General features: G+C 42.1%; 1 protein-coding gene across 2 annotated transcripts in view; it reads right to left on the reverse strand.

Annotated features, from left to right (window-relative positions):
• NLRC4 (NLR family CARD domain containing 4) overlaps positions 1-20,223 on the reverse strand; it is a 71,758-nt gene that overhangs the window by 24,527 nt on the left and 27,008 nt on the right. For both annotated transcript variants that reach the window (XM_030195449.1, XM_030195448.1), the window contains 2 exons: positions 14,481-14,570; positions 8,682-8,852 (listed from right to left, as the gene is read on the reverse strand). In XM_030195449.1, the coding sequence (XP_030051309.1) occupies positions 8,682-8,852; positions 14,481-14,570 (261 nt within the window). The remainder of the gene's footprint in view (positions 1-8,681; positions 8,853-14,480; positions 14,571-20,223) is intronic.

Raw genomic sequence — 20,223 nt, forward strand, 5'->3', positions numbered from 1 at the left:
TTGTCTTACGGTGGTCAGCTTCAGAGGTGGCTCCAGTCTGTTTTTTCCCTGCATTGTTGCCTATGCTATCACTTCTGTGTTTCAAGCCTCACTCTGGTGGTCTATGGGCTTCAAGTCTCATTCTGGTATTCAGTGTGTTTCAAGCCTCACTCTGATGTTTAGTGTGTTTCAAGCCTCTTTCCTGTAATTATGACATCATCAGTGAAGGCCTTCATAAAGAAGGTGAGGACATTCATTCAGGGCTTTTGCAATGCGAAAGGTCTCCAGGTTTTCCTGTGTGCTTGCAGCACTTTTGCCTTGTTCCTTGTCAGTTTGCCAATGTACTGGTATAGCATTTCTGCCTTGTTTCCTTGCCTGTGTGCCTGTTGGGCACTTCTGCCTGTTTCTTTTGTTTGCTAGTGTGCCTGTGTGGGCACTTCTGCCTTGTTTCTTATTTGTTTGCCTGTGTGCTAGGGTTAGCACATCTGTCTTGGTTTTTGCTTGTTGTCTCTGTGCCTGGTTGGCACTTCTGTTGTGTCCCTTGCTTGTTTGCTGGTGTGCTGGTTTAGCTCGTCTACCTTGCCTTGTGCTCTTCTTTGTTTGTTCTGCCTTGAGTTCTGCCTAGGACCATGTTTATATACTTGGGCTTACCTTTAACCCTTGTGTTTCTGTGGGCTCCAGTGCAGCTTTGCTGCTTGTGTGTGTTCAGCCTTCTTGTGTTTGCCTCTGCTGTGTGTACATGCCTTCTCTTTTGACTTCTGCCTTTGTGCTTGAGTTCCTGTTTGGTCTTGTGGCTCATATGAGAGGGCTTTGGTATGTACGGGTCCCAGTTCAGCCTTGCAGCCCATTTGAGGGCCTTTCTTCTAGATTTACTTAGCTCCTGTGTATTCTGTTCCTGCCTAGCCAAGCTCTGCTCCTATGTACCCTGTTCCTGCCCTAGTCAAGCTCTGCTTCTGTGTACTCTGATCCTGCCTAGCCAAGTGTTGTTTCTTAGTATTGTCTGTGTGCTTATTGCACTTCTGGTCTGTTCCTGCCTGTGTGCTTTTGCACTTCTAGTCTGTTCCAGTCCTGCCTGTTTAGTCCAGTCCTGGTTAGAAGGTTCGCCTGCTGCTGCCATTAATCGGCAGCAGCCCAAGATCTCACATTTCTCTGAATTGTCTACTTTTTATCAAAATCCTCATAAGAAAAAAAGAGCTCTTAACCAGAGCGTTAACTTGTGGTTCTAGTAACAAAGACTGATCCAAAAGAATTCCCAAAATCTTGATACAATGAGAGAGAGAGTATTTAACTTGGCCAACAATTACGTTATCGATTAGTGGATCAAGATTGTTGTCCAAAAGCAAAAATGCAGTCTTCTCAGAATTTAGTTTAAGCATTAGTGCACACTAACATGGCAATGATCATTAGTAACTCTAACTGTTAATGCACATGGGTAACTTGTGTTGGAAAATTGTCTTGTTCTGTGCAAGATTTCAAAAAAGTGCTTTGCTAAGCATATACTCCAATATTTTAAGTTACTTTCTCTACTGCAATATCAAAATACTAAAAAGAAAAATGTATTTTTGTTTTTTTTCTTTCTCCTGTTTTCTTTGGTAACTGGTCCTACCAGAAGGTTTAATCCAGAAATCAACTATAATCCCCCAAATCTGTTCCTAAGACACATCACTGTCCAGAAAGCAACTGCACTAGAAAAAAAGCAAACATGTACAACTAAGAGGCCCCTTAATGCACATTTAGCATGCAAAAACAGGGTACTGAACAAACGCGTTAAAGCGCTTGGCAGTATTTTCCCAGTTTCCGCATGATAAATCCTGTGGTAATGATTTTTGAGGAAATTTTTCTGAGGAGGTGTGCATGAGCAGGGAATGGACATTCGTGGTTATCCAGCTAGTATATTCTGATTATCAAATATCAAGGACCAAATTCTATAAATGGTGTCCAAAAAAATCAGTGCCAAAAAATCCACGCCTAAAGTCAGGTGCAGTTTAAAGTATATACATAGAACCTGTCCCCGTGGCTAAAATTTAGGTGGGACCATTTACACCAACTAAAATCTGGTGAAAATTTTAGAGGTGGATCGACCATATTCTATAAGCACTGGTAATTGGAAAGCAAAGCCAGTACTGGGCAAACTTTTATGGTCTGTGCTCTGATCGTGGCAGGACAGATTCAGCTTCAGAAGTTTGAGAAGAAGGACAATGCTGGGAAGATTTCTACGGTCTATGTCCTGATTGTGGCTGAACAGACTTGGATGGGCTGGAGTGGATCTTTTCAGGGGCTTCAAAGTTAATTTCAGAAATTTTAGAACAAGGACAGTGCTGGGCAGACTTCTACAGTCTATGCCCTGAAAATTGCAAGTACAAATCAAGACCAGGTATACCCAGCAGAAAGAACCTGGACCGAATTCGAATTACTATCAGAAGACCTCATCTCTGAATCACTCAAAAGATTCGCTAAATCCTACTGCAAACTAGACATATGCCCAAACAATCTCATGAAATCAGTTCCTCAACAATTTGTAATAGACCTAACGAACCAAGTAAACTTCATGCTACAAAACGGACTCTTCCCAAAGGAAAAAGGAAAAATCTTACTCACCCCAATACCCAAAGATACAAAGAAAAGCGCAAGCGAAATAACCAATTACAGACCAGTAGCATCCATACCACTAATAACCAAAATAACCAAAGGGATGGTAACAAAACAACTCACAAACTATTTAAACAAGTTCTCAATACTGCATGATGCCCAATCAGGATTCTGATTGAACCACAGCACAGAAACAGCACTAATTACTCTAATGACTAAATTCAAACAAATGATCGCAACTGGCAACAATATACTCCTCCTACAATTCGACATGTCAAGTGCCTTTGATATGGTTGACCACGGAATCCTATTGCACATACTCAAATATTTTGGCATTGGAGGAAATGTCCTAAACTGGTTCAAGGGGTTCCTAACCCTGCGCTCATATCAAGTCACATCAAACTCAACTATGTCAGCTTCATGGACACCTGAATGTGGAGTACCACAAGGGTCACCCCTCTCACCAACCATTTTCAACATAATGATGATCCCATTGGCAAAACTCCTATCAAATCGTAACCTTAACCCATATATATACGCCGACGATGTAACAATATACATCCCTTTCAAACAAGACATCAAAGAAATATCCAATGAAATTAACCAAAGTCTAAACATCATGAACACCTGGGCAGATGCATTTCGATTGAAACTAAACGCGGAAAAAACTCAATGCCTAATACTCACCTCCCAATACAACACGAATGAATTTACCACCTTAAACACACCAAAACTAAACCTTCCAATCTCAGAAATTTAAAAATCCTTTAAAAGTCACTATTGATCGCCATCTAACACTCGAAACCCATGCAAACAACACAACCAAGATGTTCTACTGCATGTGGAAACTGAAAAGAATAAGACCATTCTTCCCAAGATCCGTCTTCCGCAACCTAGTGCAATCCCTTGTACTTAGCCATCTGGATTACTGCAATTCACTATAAGCAGGTTGTAAAGAGCAAATACTGAGGAAACTTCAAACAGCCCAGAACACAGCAGCCAGACTCATCTTCGGAAAACCAAAATACGAAAGTGCAAAACCCTTACGAGAGAAGCTACACTGGCTTCCACTTAAGGAATGCATTACTTTTAAAGTATGCACATTAGTCCACAAAATTATCCACGGTGAAGCTCCAGCCTACATATCTGACTTAATAGACCTACCACCCAGAAACGCTAAAAGATCATCTCAAACTTTCCTTAACCTCCACTTCCCTAATTGCAAAGGCATAAAATACAAAGTACTGCACGCATCAACCTTTTCTTACATAAGCACGCAATTCTGGAATATACTACCACGCAACTTGAAAACGATCCATGAACTAACCAACTTCCGCAAACTACTGAAGACTCATCTCTTTGATAAAATTTATTAAGGATCAATACACATGAAACCCACACTCACTGTTTCAGAAATACACCAATACATTCTCTTCTGAACACCCATCCCCCGTAATTTTATCACATTTATACCTTTACTCACAGAAAATGTTATACCGAATGTTCTTTTGCTAATGTTCTATTACCATATCAATTTCCCGTTGTCTCTTTCCATTGTTCTTTTCCTTGTCCTATTCCCCAATGATACTTTGACTTTGTCTTCGCTTAACTTCTCACAATGTAATCCATAACTGATTTGTAACAAATTGTATTTCCATTATTCACAATGTATTGTAAGCCACACTGAGCCCGCAAATAGGTGGGAAAATGTGGGATACAAATGCAATAAAATAAATAAATATGAAGCATCACATACCATGAGATGTAACTTTTTTTTTCTTTTCAGATGTCTGAAGTTATTATGGACTGTGTTATGAGAAATATCTTCTATAATAGAATTGGATGAGAGATAATACCCTGAAGTAGAGTGCTGTTACTCAAAACATGTTGTCATGTTGGTAACCTATGGGTCCAGATGTGCTGAGAGGCTTTCAGGAATATGGAGTGGCCTAGTGGTTAGGGTGGTGGACTTTGGTCCTGGGGAACTGAGGAACTGACTTCGATTCCCACTTCAGGCATAGGCAGCTCCTTGTGACTCTGGGCAAGTCACTTAACCCTCCATTGCCCCAGGTACAAATAAGTACCTGTATACAATATGTAAGCCGCATTGAGCCTGCCATGAGTGGGAAAGCGCGGGGTACAAATGTAACATAAAAATAAAAAATGTCATGTGGAGATATGGATGTGCCAGCTTAAGAGATGGTAGAGAGAAACTTCATATGAAGTTAAGTACAAAAATTTTTTTTCTTTGGGATTTTTCAATATGAGCTTAGAATTTGGATGCTACTACTACTACTACTACTACTATTTAGCATTTCTATAGCGCTACAAGGCATACGCAGCACTGCACAAACATAGAAGAAAGACAGTCCCTGCTCAAAAGAGCTTACAATCTAATAGACAAAAAATAAATAAAGTAAGCAAATCAAATCAATTAATGTGAATGGGAAGGAAGAGAGGAGGGTAGGTGGAGGCGAGTGGTTACAAGTGGTTACGAGTCAAAAGCAATGTTAAAGAGGTGGGCTTTCAGTCTAGATTTAAAGGTGGCCAAGGATGGGGCAAGACGTAGGGGCTCAGGAAGTTTATTCCAGGCGTAGGGTGCAGCGAGACAAAAGGCGCGAAGTCTGGAGTTGGCAGTAGTGGAGAAGTGAACAGATAAGAAAGATTTATCCATGGAGCGGAGTGCACGGGAAGGGGTGTAGGGAAGGACGAGTGTGGAGAGATACTGGGGAGCAGCAGAGTGAGTACATTTATAGGTTAGTAGAAGAAGTTTGAACAGGATGCGAAAACGGATAGGGAGCCAGTGAAGGGTCTTGAGGAGAGGGGTAGTATGAGTAAAGCGACCCTGGCGGAAGATGAGACGGGCAGCAGAGTTTTGAACCGACTGGAGAGGGGAGAGGTGACTAAGTGGGAGGCCAACAAAAAGCAGATTGCAGTAGTCTAAACGAGAGGTGACAAGGGTGTGCATGAGGGTTTTGGTAGAGTGCTCGGAAAGAAAGGGGCGGATTTTACGGATGTTGTAAAGAAAGAAACGACAGGTCTTGGCAATCTGCTGGATATGAGCAGAGAAGGAGAGAGAAGAGTCAAAGATGACCCCAAGGTTTCGAGCTGAGGAGACAGGGAGAATGAAAAAGCCATCAACAGAAATAGAAAACGGGGGGAGCGGGGAGGTGGGTTTGGGTGGGAAAATGAGTAGCTCGGTTTTGGTCATATTTAATTTCAGGTGGTGTTGAGACATCCAGACAGCAATGTCAGACAAGCACGCTGAAACTTTGGTTTGGATGCAAGGTGAGATATCAGGGGTAGAAAGGTAGATTTGGGAGTCATCAGCATAGAGATGGTAGGAAAAGCCATGGGATGAGATTAATGAACCAAGGGAAGAAGTGTAGATAGAAAAGAGGAGGGGACCAAGAACAGAACCCTGAGGTACGCCGACAGGCAGAGAGATAGAAGTAGAAGAGGATCCACCAGAGTGAACACTAAAGGTGCGGAGGGAGAGGTAGGAAGAGAACCAGGAAAGGACAGAGCCCTGGAATCCAAGTGAGGACAGGGTATCGAGAAGTATGCTGTGATCGACAGTGTCAAAAGCAGCGGAAAGATCAAGAAGAATGAGGATGGAATATTGACCTCTGGATTTAGCCAGTAATAGGTCATTGGAGACTTTAGTAAGTGCAGTTTCGGTTGAGTGGAGAGGGCGAAAACCAGATTGTAGTGGGTCAAGAATAGCATGTGAGGAGAGAAAATCAAGGCAGCGGCGGTGAACAGCACGCTCAAGTAATTTGGAGAGAAAAGGAAGGAGGGAGATGGGTCGGTAATTAGAGGGACAAGTAGGGTCGAGTGAAGGCTTCTTAAGGAGAGGTGTGACCACAGCATGTTTAAAGGCAGCAGGGACAGTCGCAGTGGAAAGTGAGAGGTTGAGAATGTGACAGATAAAAGGAATAAGAGCAGGAAAGATGGCATTAAGAAGGTGGGTGGGAATGGGATCAGAGGAACAGGTGGTACATTTTGAGGAAGAAAGGAGAAGTGTAATTTCCTCAATATTAACTTCAGGAAAGGAGGAAAGGGAATGAGGGGAAGGAGAGAGAGGGGAACGGACTAGTGGAGGGAGAGGTGGTGAGGCAGAGAAAGCAAGGTTTATCTTTTCAACCTTGTTGTGAAAGAATTCAGCAAGGATGCATGTAAGAGATACCGACGACGCCAGTAATTGGGAAACAAAACGGGAGCTGGGCAGACTTCTACGAACTATGCCGTGATCGTGACTGAATAGATAGTGATGGGCTGGAATGTAAATTTTAAGGGGTTTGGACGTTAGCTTCAGAACTTAGTACAAGAACAATGCTGGGCAGACTTCTACGGTCTGTGCCCTGAGAAAGGCAAGGGCAAATAAAACTCAGGTATACATATAAAGTATCTTGTTGGGCAGACTGGATGGACCATACAGGTCATTATCTGCCTTCATCTACTATGTTACTATGAAGTCACTAGGGAAATCTACTGTAATAGCTTTTAATTTTTGACAGGGTGACTATGATAAAATGAGAAAATGTTTAAAAAGAAGCTAAAAGGATTGGCCACAAAGGTTAGGACGTTTAAAAAAGTATGGACATTGTACCATCTTGGAAGCCTAGATCAGATATAGTCCACATATTAATAAAGGTGGAAAGAAGAGCAAACAACAGCCAGCATGGTTAAAAGGTGACGTGAAACATGCTATTTGAGCCAAAAGAGAAAAATGTCCAAAAAAGTGGTATAAATCTGCATTTGGACATTTTGGTCTAGACCTGTTCTATTAATGAATGAGCCACAATAAAGTGCCTTAAATCACCACTAGAGGGAATCAAGGATGATATCTCCTTACTCCCCCAGTGGTCACTAACCCCTTACCACCTCCTAAAAAGTGATTAAAAACAGTATTTACCAGTCTCTATGCCAGCCTTAGATATTATACTCAGGTCTATTAGAACAGCATACAGGTCTCTATAGTAGTCTAGTGGTGGGTGCAGTGCACTGCAGACACGTGGAAACAGCCCATACCTCCCATGACCTGTTCCACTTGTGGTGAAAACTGTGAGCTCTCCAAAGCTCACCAGAAACCCACTGTATCCACATATAGGTGCCCCTTCACCCATAAGGGCTGTTGTAGTGGTGTACAGTTGGGGGTAGTGGGTTTTGGGGGCTCAGCAGACAAGATAAGGAAACAACAGTGAGATGTGTACCTGGGAATACTTATTTGAAGTCCACTGCAGTGCCCCATTGCTCTCCTGGGATGTCTGTGTGGCCAGTCTACTAAGAATGCTGGTTCGTCCTACATCCCAATGACTTGATTTTGTGCGTTTTTCACTTTTTTTTTTAAATGGACCAAAAAGATAAGTGCACAGAGCACATAAACATCTCACAAATAACCATTTTTGAAAAAAAAAAAAAAAAAGAAAGACATTTTTCTGTTTTGAAAATGGCTATAATAGCAAAACGTCCAAAGCTGGACTTAGACGTCATATCGAAAATACCCCTCCACATATAACAGTGTGCGTAATTTTTTAGGCATGCCCAAGACCCGCCCATGCCCCTCCCATGGTCATGCTCCCTTTTTTGATCCACACATTAGAATTTAGGCGCATCATTTTACAAAATACGCTTAGATATTTGCGTGCATAAATTCTAATTAGTGCTGATAATTGCTTGTTAGTGGCCAATTATCAGTGTTGATTACTTATTAAGCAATTAAGTTGCTCGTACAAATCACCTATGTGTGCACAACTTTAGTCTCCATTTATAGAATCCAGGGGCAACTGGATAACATAGATTTAACACAGGAGCACTTAATGCCTCCTAAATAGGAAGCAGTAAATATTCCCACATCATTTCTTGCAGATACCGTGCACTAATAAGAATATTAGCATATGATCCACAAATAATAAAAAAGAATAATCTCTAAAAATGTACTGCATGAAATCTGACTTTAGCATGCAGGAAAATCCTGTGTCAAAATATGTTAAGTCTAGATTTTATAGCACTTTATTAGAAAGGCCCCTAAGATAGATACTGTAACATGTTTGACTTAAAAAATTATCAAAGAAACAACATTAATTGGCATAGCCAGTGCTAGAATTTACCAAGTATTTTCACCGCCTTCCCAGACAGGCAACAGTCAACTAGTTTTATTTCTTGAAGATCCCTGGGCTCAGAACATATGGATTCCACGATGTCATCCATTCCATTTCCAATAGTGGTCAGATGAGACAAGTGCAATATAACCAGCCTCTTCAAATCCTTGAGACCCTCAGCTGTAACCATTTGAACAAAATAAATAAATAAATAAATAGAATGTAGTTCAACAGCAACACTGTCCAAGGAGTAATCCTTTAATATTGAGCCTGCAGTACTCAGTGATTTTTTTTAAATGCCAGCCACCACATGCAAAAACATCTGGATATTAAGCAGCAGCATTGAGATAATGGCTGCCACTGAATATGTGTGGAGGGAGTGAGCTACTTGCACTATCCACATAGCAGCAATATTCAGCTGCTGTCCAGATAGCTAATCCGGATAACACTTAGAACAGCTCTTTATTATGCTGTCCAGTTATCCAGATAGTTATCTGAATAGTGATGCTGAAATTGCCATTATCTAGATAACTTGTGTCTCTACCCTAAACCGCCCCATCACTACCCACAAAATGCTGAGATGGTCTGTAAAGATATTCAGCAGCACTATCAGGACAGAGCAGGTACTGCTAACTGGACAAGTATCAACCCCTATACATTATCCAAGAGGCCTCATAGGACAATACTGGGCTCAAATCCTGTCAGGTAGTTGACCTCTGGATAACTCAGTTATCCATCCACTTTCAGTTGGTAATGAGTACCTGGCCCAAGCCAGGGGTTAAAGATGACTGCGGAAGACTATGACAAACCAAGAAACTGTGACGCATGTAACAGCCTCCCACAAGTCGTTTGCAACTTTGTACTTGTGTACAAGGGACTACCTTTACCTATCCAATGCTATCCAAAATGTGCATTTGTATGAATGTATTTGCAATAGACTTCAAAAGAACAGTTCTGTAGGGAAGGCAGCAACTGCAGGGAACCTGGGGAAAGGAAGAAGCTATATGGATCATCATGGAAAAAGAAGATGGAACCTGTATCCGCATGTGTGTTATTCTACAGACCTCCGGCACAAATGCAGAAACTGGACAAGGATCCAATAGAAGATATTCAAAAGCTTGATGTAAAAAGGGAGGTGCTATTGTTAGGAGATTTCAACTTGCCTGATGTCGATTGGGAAGTCCTGTCGGCAGAATCGGAAAGAATTAGAGAGATCGTGGATGCCTGTCAAAGCACCTTGCTCAGACAAATGGTGACGGAACCCATGAAGGAAGGGCTAACGCTGGATCTAGTGCTCACAAATGGAAGGAATGTTTCCAATGTCCGTGTGGGTGCCCACCTATATAATTGTGAACATCACATGATATGGTTTGATATAAGAGCACAAGCAGAGTGCAGACATACAAAACTCAAAGTACTGGATTTCAGATGTACTGATTTTTGCAAAATGGGGAAATACCTGACGAAGGAACTAATGGCATGGGTAGACATAGGTGAAGTGGAAGCACAGTGGTCCAAGCTGAAAGCACAAGAAAAGTAACAAAAACAAGAGAAACAGGAAGCCTATATGGTTCTCCAAGCAAGTGGCTGAAACAAATAAGGGCAAAAGAGGCTTTATTCAAGAAATACAGAAGAATGCAACAAGAGGTTCAGAGAAAAGATTATCAGATTACACTCAAAGAAGCAAAGAGGGAAATATGGCTAGCGAAGCGCAGGTGGAAGAAAAAATGGTTAAAGATGTTAAGAGAGGTGGAAACAGTGGCGTACCTAGCATACTTGACACCCGGGGCTGACCTTTTTTTAACACCCCCCCCCCCCATGAAAAAATTATTTTTAGCAATAATCATGAAATGAGATAAATGGTCAGAAAAGAAATAGACAGTAAAAAGTAAAAGATTAATGCTTTTTAATTACACTAATGTATTTTTTGAAAAAAGATGTGAAAAACCATCTGTCATATTGCTGAACAAACAGTGCCAGGCTGAAGGGACAATCCACATAGGCGACATCTCATTCAAAATCAGTTTGGGGAGGCAACTGCTCCCCTTGTACCCCCTTCGCCCACTACGCCCCTGTTGTTAGGGCTCACTGACTGTATTCCCTAAAACGTTAACAACTTTTCAAAGAACCCATAGCAGGAAATCAGATCGTAGCTAGGTGGGGCACCAGGGGAGCGGCTGCTCCCCCAAATGAAGCTCTACCAGTGCCGGCGCCTATTTTTTCACGGAGAGGGTGATAGATACCTGGAATGCCCTCCCACGGGAGGTGGTGGAGATGAAATCAGTAACAGAATTCAAAGTGGGATAAACTTAAAGGAATCCTGTTTAGAAGGAAAGGATCCGAAGAAGCTTAGCAGAGATTAGGAATTAACACCAGTAATTGGTAAGCAAAGCTAGTACTAGGCAAACCTTTACGGTCTGTGCTCTGATTCTGAAGCTTCAGCTTCAGAAGTTGGAGAAGAAGAACAGTGCTGGGCAGACTTCTATAGTCCATGCCCTGGAAATGACAAGTACATATCAAGACCGGGTATCACAAAACATACAGTGGTGGAAATAAGTATTTGATCCCTTGCTGATTTTGTAAGTTTGCCCACTGACAAAGACATGAGCAGCCCATAATTGAAGGGTAGGTTATTGGTAACAGTGAGAGATAGCACATCACAAATTAAATCCGGAAAATCACATTGTGGAAAGTATATGAATTTATTTGCATTCTGCAGAGGGAAATAAGTATTTGATCCCCCACCAACCAGTAAGAGATCTGGCCCCTACAGACCAGGTAGATGCTCCAAATCAACTCGTTACCTGCATGACAGACAGCTGTCGGCAATGGTCACCTGTATGAAAGACACCTGTCCACAGACTCAGTGAATCAGTCAGACTCTAACCTCTACAAAATGGCCAAGAGCAAGGAGCTGTCTAAGGATGTCAGGGACAAGATCATACACCTGCACAAGGCTGGAATGGGCTACAAAACCATCAGTAAGACGCTGGGCGAGAAGGAGACAACTGTTGGTGCCATAGTAAGAAAATGGAAGAAGTACAAAATGACTGTCAATCGACAAAGATCTGGGGCTCCACGCAAAATCTCACCTCGTGGGGTATCCTTGATCATGAGGAAGGTTAGAAATCAGCCTACAACTACAAGGGGGGAACTTGTCAATGATCTCAAGGCAGCTGGGACCACTGTCACCACGAAAACCATTGGTAACACATTACGACATAACGGATTGCAATCCTGCAGTGCCCGCAAGGTCCCCCTGCTCCGGAAGGCACATGTGACGGCCCGTCTGAAGTTTGCCAGTGAACACCTGGATGATGCCGAGAGTGATTGGGAGAAGGTGCTGTGGTCAGATGAGACAAAAATTGAGCTCTTTGGCATGAACTCAACTCGCCGTGTTTGGAGGAAGAGAAATGCTGCCTATGACCCAAAGAACACCGTCCCCACTGTCAAGCATGGAGGTGGAAATGTTATGTTTTGGGGGTGTTTCTCTGCTAAGGGCACAGGACTACTTCACCGCATCAATGGGAGAATGGATGGGGCCATGTACCGTACAATTCTGAGTGACAACCTCCTTCCCTCCGCCAGGGCCTTAAAAATGGGTCGTGGCTGGGTCTTCCAGCACGACAATGACCCAAAACATACAGCCAAGGCAACAAAGGAGTGGCTCAGGAAGAAGCACATTAGGGTCATGGAGTGGCCTAGCCAGTCACCAGACCTTAATCCCATTGAAAACTTATGGAGGGAGCTGAAGCTGCGAGTTGCCAAGCGACAGCCCAGAACTCTTAATGATTTAGAGATGATCTGCAAAGAGGAGTGGACCAAAATTCCTCCTGACATGTGTGCAAACCTCATCATCAACTACAGAAGACGTCTGACCGCTGTGCTTGCCAACAAGGGTTTTGCCACCAAGTATTAGGTCTTGTTTGCCAGAGGGATTAAATACTTATTTCCCTCTGCAGAATGCAAATAAATTCATATACTTTCCACAATGTGATTTTCCGGATTTAATTTGTGATGTGCTATCTCTCACTGTTACCAATAACCTACCCTTCAATTATGGGCTGCTCATGTCTTTGTCAGTGGGCAAACTTACAAAATCAGCAAGGGATCAAATACTTATTTCCACCACTGTATGTAATGAGTTTATCTTGTTGGGCAGACTGGATGGACTGTACAGGTCTTTATCTGCCGTCTTCTACTATATTACTATGTTTTCATGGCTTAAAATATTTTTCCATAGTTTAAAGTTAACTATTAAAGCTTTAGAGCATTTAAAAGAGGGTATTAAATAGCTTCTCGTGGCTTAATTTAGTTTTCTTTCCCTCCTCTTTCCCAACCATCCCACCCCAGGTACAATTAAGAGAACAAAAGATAAATTGGTCACCACAGGGCATTTTCTTCAGCACTGATTCACCCTACACAACAATTATTTTAGTTCAGTGAGAAGCAAACAAAGATATAAGCATCAAATATGCCAAATAATCTTAATGTCCTTTATATTAGTTTAGGTATCCCTACTCTCATGGCAACCCTCAATAACTAAACAACTCACCATTACTAAGAAGCAGATAGCAGTCCAGCAGCAAGATGGATGCTATCCAGTCTTTTGATTTCAGTGCCACATGTATGATTATCTCCCAGTTAGTAAGCGCAGATATGTATGTATGGTGCACAGAGCTCCTTGCTCTCTCAGAGAACAAGTATCATCTCTTGAAGCCAGAGTAGCAAACTTGGAGGAGCTGAGGCAGACATAGAGGTATATGGATAACACCTTCAGTAGAGAAATTCCAGCTCCAGTCTGGTAGCCTGTGTGTTGCCTTGTAGAAGACAGTTCATCTGAAAAGACAGCATCACCTTGCTGAGGCAGGAAGCAATCCTGCAGCCAAGATCTGACTTTTAGGGGGTGCAAAATTCTTTCACACTATGGATGTGTCTCCAAGGCCTTCTGCCCTGGAGGGAAGGGTCAGGGCAGATAATGCCACTGAAAATCAGTGACAGGCCCTGGTCAGGGGCATTATGTTGGGAAGTTATCAATTTCCTGTGAAGGACCGAATTGCTTTTAAAATTTGAACTTTGGTGCACAAATTCATCTATGGTGAAGCCCCTGCTTATATGGACACCCTAATTAACGTGCCGCCTAGGAACTCTCACAAATCAGCTTGTTCGTACCTAAACCTCCATTACCCAATTTTCTATGGCCTCAAGTATAAGACCACTTATGCATCCTCCTTCTCCTATCTCAGCACTCAGTTGTGGAATGGGCTGCCTCAATTGGTTAAACTTACTCCTGATCACCCGACCTTCCAGAAGCGCCTCAAGACCTTCCTTTTTAGTAGAGCATATGCTTCAAACCCGCCTGGCATCTCTTCCTTCTGAATTCCAACTGACGTAGCGACACATTGTTCACCTTTCCCTCCTTAGCTATTTCCCTTACCTTTTTACAACATTAATTGTTTGTACGCCACATTGAGCCTGCCCATGGGTGGGAATATTGTGGGATATAAATGCTATAAATAAATAAATCAATCAATAAATAAATAAATTTAGAAATATTATTTTACTGTTAACCCCAGGTATTAGTAACGGTCTCATTGCATAAAGAGGGAACTGTGCTAAAATAACACAAGCTAGTGGCAAATTAACACATTTTAATAGTAGCCCACACTGATAACTATGCTCCTTCTTCAGGTAGCAGGTGTTGTAAACTGTAACTGTAAACTGTTGCAACCTGGATAAATGCTTTTAAATATCAGACAGGAAATGTTTAGATCTTGAGATACTGCACACACACAAAAAAAGAATTACCTAATTTTTTCGCATCTTCTTCATACATCTTTATATTGTCAAATATCAGCTTCTCAATGTTGACCAAGCTACCCATCCCATCAATAAGACCTGGAAATAGGAAAGCATATTTTGTTAAAGTATATTTAACCTTTTAGCATTGACTTTTGCATGTTTGTAAACCCTGTCTGTTTGCAAACATTTCATGACCTTTCCTAGCTTTGCCTTTGGATTCCTTGATCTCTGAGTATTTATTCATTCCAATTTTATTTCTATTTTTCCACAAAGCTCATGATGGATTACAGTTAGAAAGTCATGATTATCAATAATAATCAATAACACAAATATAACTTCAATAAACAATTTATCCAAAATACAGTACAGGGTTAATAAAATGCATAATAAAAAAATTCAGATACTGTATGTTAACAATTCAGAGAAATGAAGGTGACTAAAAAATGACATAAAAGATTGCAACTACAATAGTCTGTAGTTCTTCCACAGTAATGATCACAACCAACCATTTGGATTTAGGTAAAATTACTCTCTTTTACAAACCCAAGAACCCTTAGTGATGGCGAGGTGACAGTACTGAACAGTGCTTATTAAAATTGCGAATAGGCTGATATTCAGCTGCTGTAGAAGGAAAGCTTAATATCCAAATAGAGTAGTGACAATCACAGATATCCAGATGATGATGATATTGAGCATGCTATCTAGAAAGCTAACCAGATAAAGTTAGGATAGCTTTTGTTTGTTTGTTTTGCTCTTGTTGTCCTTACTTTATCAGATAGTTATTCAGTTAGAAGCTCCATCTTCACTCTACCCCACTACTATCCAAATAATGCCAGGGTGGTCAACAATCATTTTCAGTAGCACTACCCAGAAAGTGCTGCTGAAATTCAATGGATGGCCCAAGTCAGTGGCATTATCCAAATAGAAAGTGCTGCTATCCACAAAAGTGTCTTCTAAACCACATAAGAGTTTCAGCCTGGTGAATTGTTCCTTAATTTTGGAGCCTCACAGGAAATGACTGTTACCATTTTTTTTTTTTTTGAAAGCCCTCAGGTCCCTGAACATCCATAGATATATTTCAACAATCAACTAGCCAAGTAACCTGGGGTTAAGCCCCTCAGACCAGAGGTATAGCTAGGTGGAGTGCAAGGGGAGCAGCAACTCCCCCAAACAGATTTTAAATAAAATGGTGCCTATACAGATCAGCCCTTCAGCTTCACACTAATGCCTTTTTTATTAAAGGTCTGCTCCCTCTGACATCAAAACCTGGCTGCGCTTCTACCCCAGAACTTTCAATATCGTGGCCAAGGCTTTGAACAGGATCATACTAAAGGTAAATGGAGTTCTGTAAAAAATGGGGAGACAATTCATCTTGGACCAAAGCCAGAAAGAAGATGAGCAGCTGAGATCTGCATCAGATGGAGCTTCCTCATCCTATTAGTTGAAAAGCCTGTTACAGCAGTTCAGATGTGATACTAATATGGTACACATTTGTCTTAAAAGAAAGAAACAGTTTCTTGATATCGATGATAGGTTTCCAAGTCACACCAGTCATTTGTAATTTGTAACCCCCAAGTGAGTTATCTGATCCTTTATCAGGAGGCCAACGTCCTGAACAGAAATTCTTGGCATAATCTCACCCTTGGTTAGGTCTGTAACTCAAAACCCTCCACTTTTTTTTCTTTTAGTTTGTGTTGATGCATCCACCTAGAAACTGTGGGTAAGCACAGTCAAACACCTAGCATTTTTGACACCCATAGCAGATTATTTTTTAACACCTCCCCCCCCCCCAACCAACAAAAAATATCCTCTCTGCCCTTCTCCTCACCCTCCTGCTCCCACATTAAAATGAATACCCTGGCTGGTGAGGATCCTCTGTCCGAGTCCCCTTTTTTTGTGCCATCTGAGCAATGGGGAAGTTTGCAGCACTCTTACAACCACTAATACCATCACTCCCTGCTGATGTCAGTGACTGAAAGCATGCCACTGAATTCTCCATTATTCAAATAGCAAAGGGGGCTCAGGCAGAGAACCTCAGTGGCATCTCTAGGCAGAAATATATGACGTGGTGATAAGGGGGGGGACAAACTAGGTATGGGAGAGGGCAAGCCACAATGACATTTCTGCACATCATACCTCTCCTTTCCCCTTATAAATTAGTAATAATTAGTAATAATCTGGTCAATATTCAAAACAATTTAACCAGCCAGAAATGGCCGCTGACTATCCTCTGATTTTCAGCAGTACTTAACCGATTATCGCTGCTGAAAATTAGCAGTTATTGCCTACATGGCATTCGAGGGGGGGTAGTCAGCAGTTTGCTAGTTAAGTGCCAATACGTAGCATTTAACCGGCCCAGGTAACCGCATAAATATAGGCCTATCTTTATGCAGTAAATCATAGCCACTTAAGTGCTGAATATTGACCCCATAAGATACTATGGCCTTCTATGTGGGTAAGTCAGGGGCGTAGCTACGGGTGGGCCTGGGTGGGCCCAGGCCCACCCAATCTCAGCTCAGGCCCACCCACGCAACTGACAACTCTCCGGTCCTCTTCCTCTTACCTACCACATTTTTTTAAAAGTGCGGGCCAGCCAGGTCCTGATCCGGAAGTGGGTAGGCGTAGGCATTGTAGCACTGCACGTCGGCACCGCTACTCTGTTACTCCCCATCCGGTCTCACTCTGGAATCTGCTGCTTTGTGCTCCTCCTCCACACTACAGAGCGCATGACGGCATCACAGTGCAGCTGCCCCCCAGCTCCAAACCACTAGCTAGAGCGGCAACTTATCAGGGGTAACCTCCTCCTCGCCACCCAAATTATGCAGTTCCAACTCCCCCCTCATCATGAACAACTATTACAGACCAGCAAGGCATTGAGAAGAGGGACGCTGACATTTGATAAACAAGGCGAGTGATCCTCAAACGTTCTTTCTTCTCAGACTGGCTGAGTTTTATCATGGGGTGAAGTGCCGTGAACAAAAGTTGCTAATTATTTTACAACAGTCCCTTGGCCACTTGTCATTGTAGAGCTAAGCAGCATTTGGCTGAGAAAGGACAAAAGCACGCTGGGCTTTGTTGTGGAAATCCTGCTATAGGAACAGGAACTTTTTTACTGGGGCAAAAAAAAAAGTGTATTTAGCAATCACAGATGAAAAGACAGGAGAGGGGAAAACAGCATGGCATACACAAATCGCAACTGGGAACGTAGTAAAGCAAGTACAAAACATATGAATTAGGAAACCTGAAGTATCAGGAGATGTGCAGAACTGTACAGAAATGAAAGTTTGCTGAATCTTAAAAGTGCCAAAGAGTTTGCTACAACAGATATCTGTCCCAGTGAGGTATAAGCTCTTTGAGCAGGGCCTGTCCTTTCATGTTAAATTGTACAGCGCTGCGTAACCCTAGTAGCGCTTTAGAAATGTTAAGTAGTAGTAGTAGTAGTAGTATAGTGAAACCAATTAGACTCTAATTAAGAAAAAAAAAACCTTTGGGAAAGTGCAAATTTGATTCAGGGCATCGGAATCTGTGCCAGCGAGCCAGAGAAAATGTAAAGCTAACCATGCCAACTCTAAACAAAATATTTGTCAGATGTTTCATTCTCTTCCGAGGAGATTTGTTTTTGTCCCTGTTTTGTGCTACATAGTGCTACAAATGGAATTCGTGTTTTGTTGTGTGTGTGTATGTGTGTTTTGAAAATTGTCCAGGGTGGTTTGGAAAGCATGAGTCTGCTTCTTTCACTGCTCTCACATGTGTAAAACCTTGTGGGGAAGTTGCTTCAAACTTACTCACTTAACTAACAGTCTGCCTAAACGTGGACAAGTAAGTATAATGTCTGGAAACTTTGAAGCCATGTTATTTGGTCCTCTGATTTGTCCTGTGGATCTGCTGCATGGGAAAATTTGCTGGCTTTCATCACCATCGGTGTCGCGTTCCTCACTGACCCTTCATGGATGAATCAGCCATTTTTGTTGATCTCCCCCCCCCCCCCCCCCCCAAGGCCTTAGCCTCAGCACTCCACTGCGGCCCCACAACAGTGCACACAGAGCGGAGCACAGTGCTTTCTGAATCTGCACCAGTGCCTGCCACCGCCGAAGCACAGCTACCCAGCCCAGGTAAAATATATTTTTAAAATTTTAATGTGTACAGTCTAATGCTGGCTGGTGGTGGGGGTGGGCTCTTCACTGCGTAGGGCAAAAAAAGATATAGGTTGGTGCCTTTGTGGGTTTTTGGATGGGGTTGGTCTTTGCAGTGCAGTGCCTTGGTTAAAATTTTTTTAAAAAAGTTTTACATTTAATGTAGGTGGGTTTCTGGATGGAGGTGAACTCTGCAGTGCCCAGGACATTAAAATAAAAAAGGTCTTATATTTAATGCTTGTGTCCTTCAGGGTGGGGGTGGGGAGATGCCAGACCATGGGGGGGGGGATGGATGGGGGTAGGACAGGGCTGATGCTAGGCTACAGGGAGGGGTGGGGGGCAGGGTAGGGCTGATGCCTAGCTATGGGATGGATGCTGGGCTACTGGGATAGATGGGGGGAGTAGGGATAGGAAAAGAAGGGCAGATTCTGGGCTAAGGAGATGGATGGGGGGGATAGGGAGGGGAAAAGCTGATGTCGGGTTAAAGAACAATTTCTAATTTTTATTCCATTATTCTGTAATTGATGAGGGTTGGTCTGTGTATGTCCTGCATGTGTCCGAGTAGGTGAGAGATTCTGCTGGCATGTGGTTTGTGTGGGGATCTATGAGCATGACTTGTCTGGCTTTTCCAATGAGATGTGTATTGCTGTTGTGTATATTCACTGCTGCCTTTTTGTAAAGGTACTGTTATTGGAACTGGTGTTAAGGTTTGCAACATAGGATCTGAGAAGCCTCTTTGCAGGATTTAGTGTTACTTTACAAAGTACCTGGCAGTGAAGGGATTTTGTTGCTATTATTGAGGTGCTATCAGAATTTCAATACATTGCTGTACGTCATTGCTGTAATTATATTGCAGGATCCTGTCACATGCATTGAGATGTTTGCCATTATAGTAGATCTATGTCTGATCAAATTTGATATGGCATAATGTAAATATATTTAAAAATATCGGTTCTCCTTTAAGTATGTCTGTGGTTTATGTCGATGCAGGGCAGCTGTTGGGCAGACTACTTAGAAATTCATCATCAAGTGCATTCTAAGGCATTATTTTGTAGTATCCGAAGAAACACAATTCATACCTATATGCACAGTGCCCACCCATATTAGCTCTGGGCCCACCCAAAATGTCAGGTCTGGCTACGCCACTGGGGTAAGTGACATTATTTTGTTCTGTGCTTGGTAACTTAAAGATTGGGTTTAAAAGAGGAATTGTAGGATATTGATAAACACAGAAAAAAAATAAGCAAACCTTATTAGCTAGTCTCCATACCTTTTTCCCCATAGTTTTAAAACTTAAATTTTCTGCCACAGCATTAACAATCTCTAGAAGGCACAGTAGGACCTAGTGCAGTTTTAGGAAAAATAAATAAATAAAAAAGAGACGAGAGAAACAAGCATTATTAACTAGTTTCCATAGTGTACAACACTTTTCCCATTAGTTTTAAACTGAAACACTCTCTAGAGGTACAAATTTAACAGCCAAGAGTATAAAAAGGATAGTAGAGAGGCTTAAACTGTCCTAAAAGAAAGTTATTTTCTGTTCTTGCCTGCTGGAGAGGTAGCACTGCTACTGACCTGAATTAGGTGTTAATTAACATGTGAGGCAGTAGAATATT

The sequence above is a fragment of the Microcaecilia unicolor genome, chromosome 3 (genome assembly GCF_901765095.1).
Source record: "Microcaecilia unicolor chromosome 3, aMicUni1.1, whole genome shotgun sequence".
Classification (NCBI taxonomy): domain Eukaryota; kingdom Metazoa; phylum Chordata; class Amphibia; order Gymnophiona; family Siphonopidae; genus Microcaecilia; species Microcaecilia unicolor.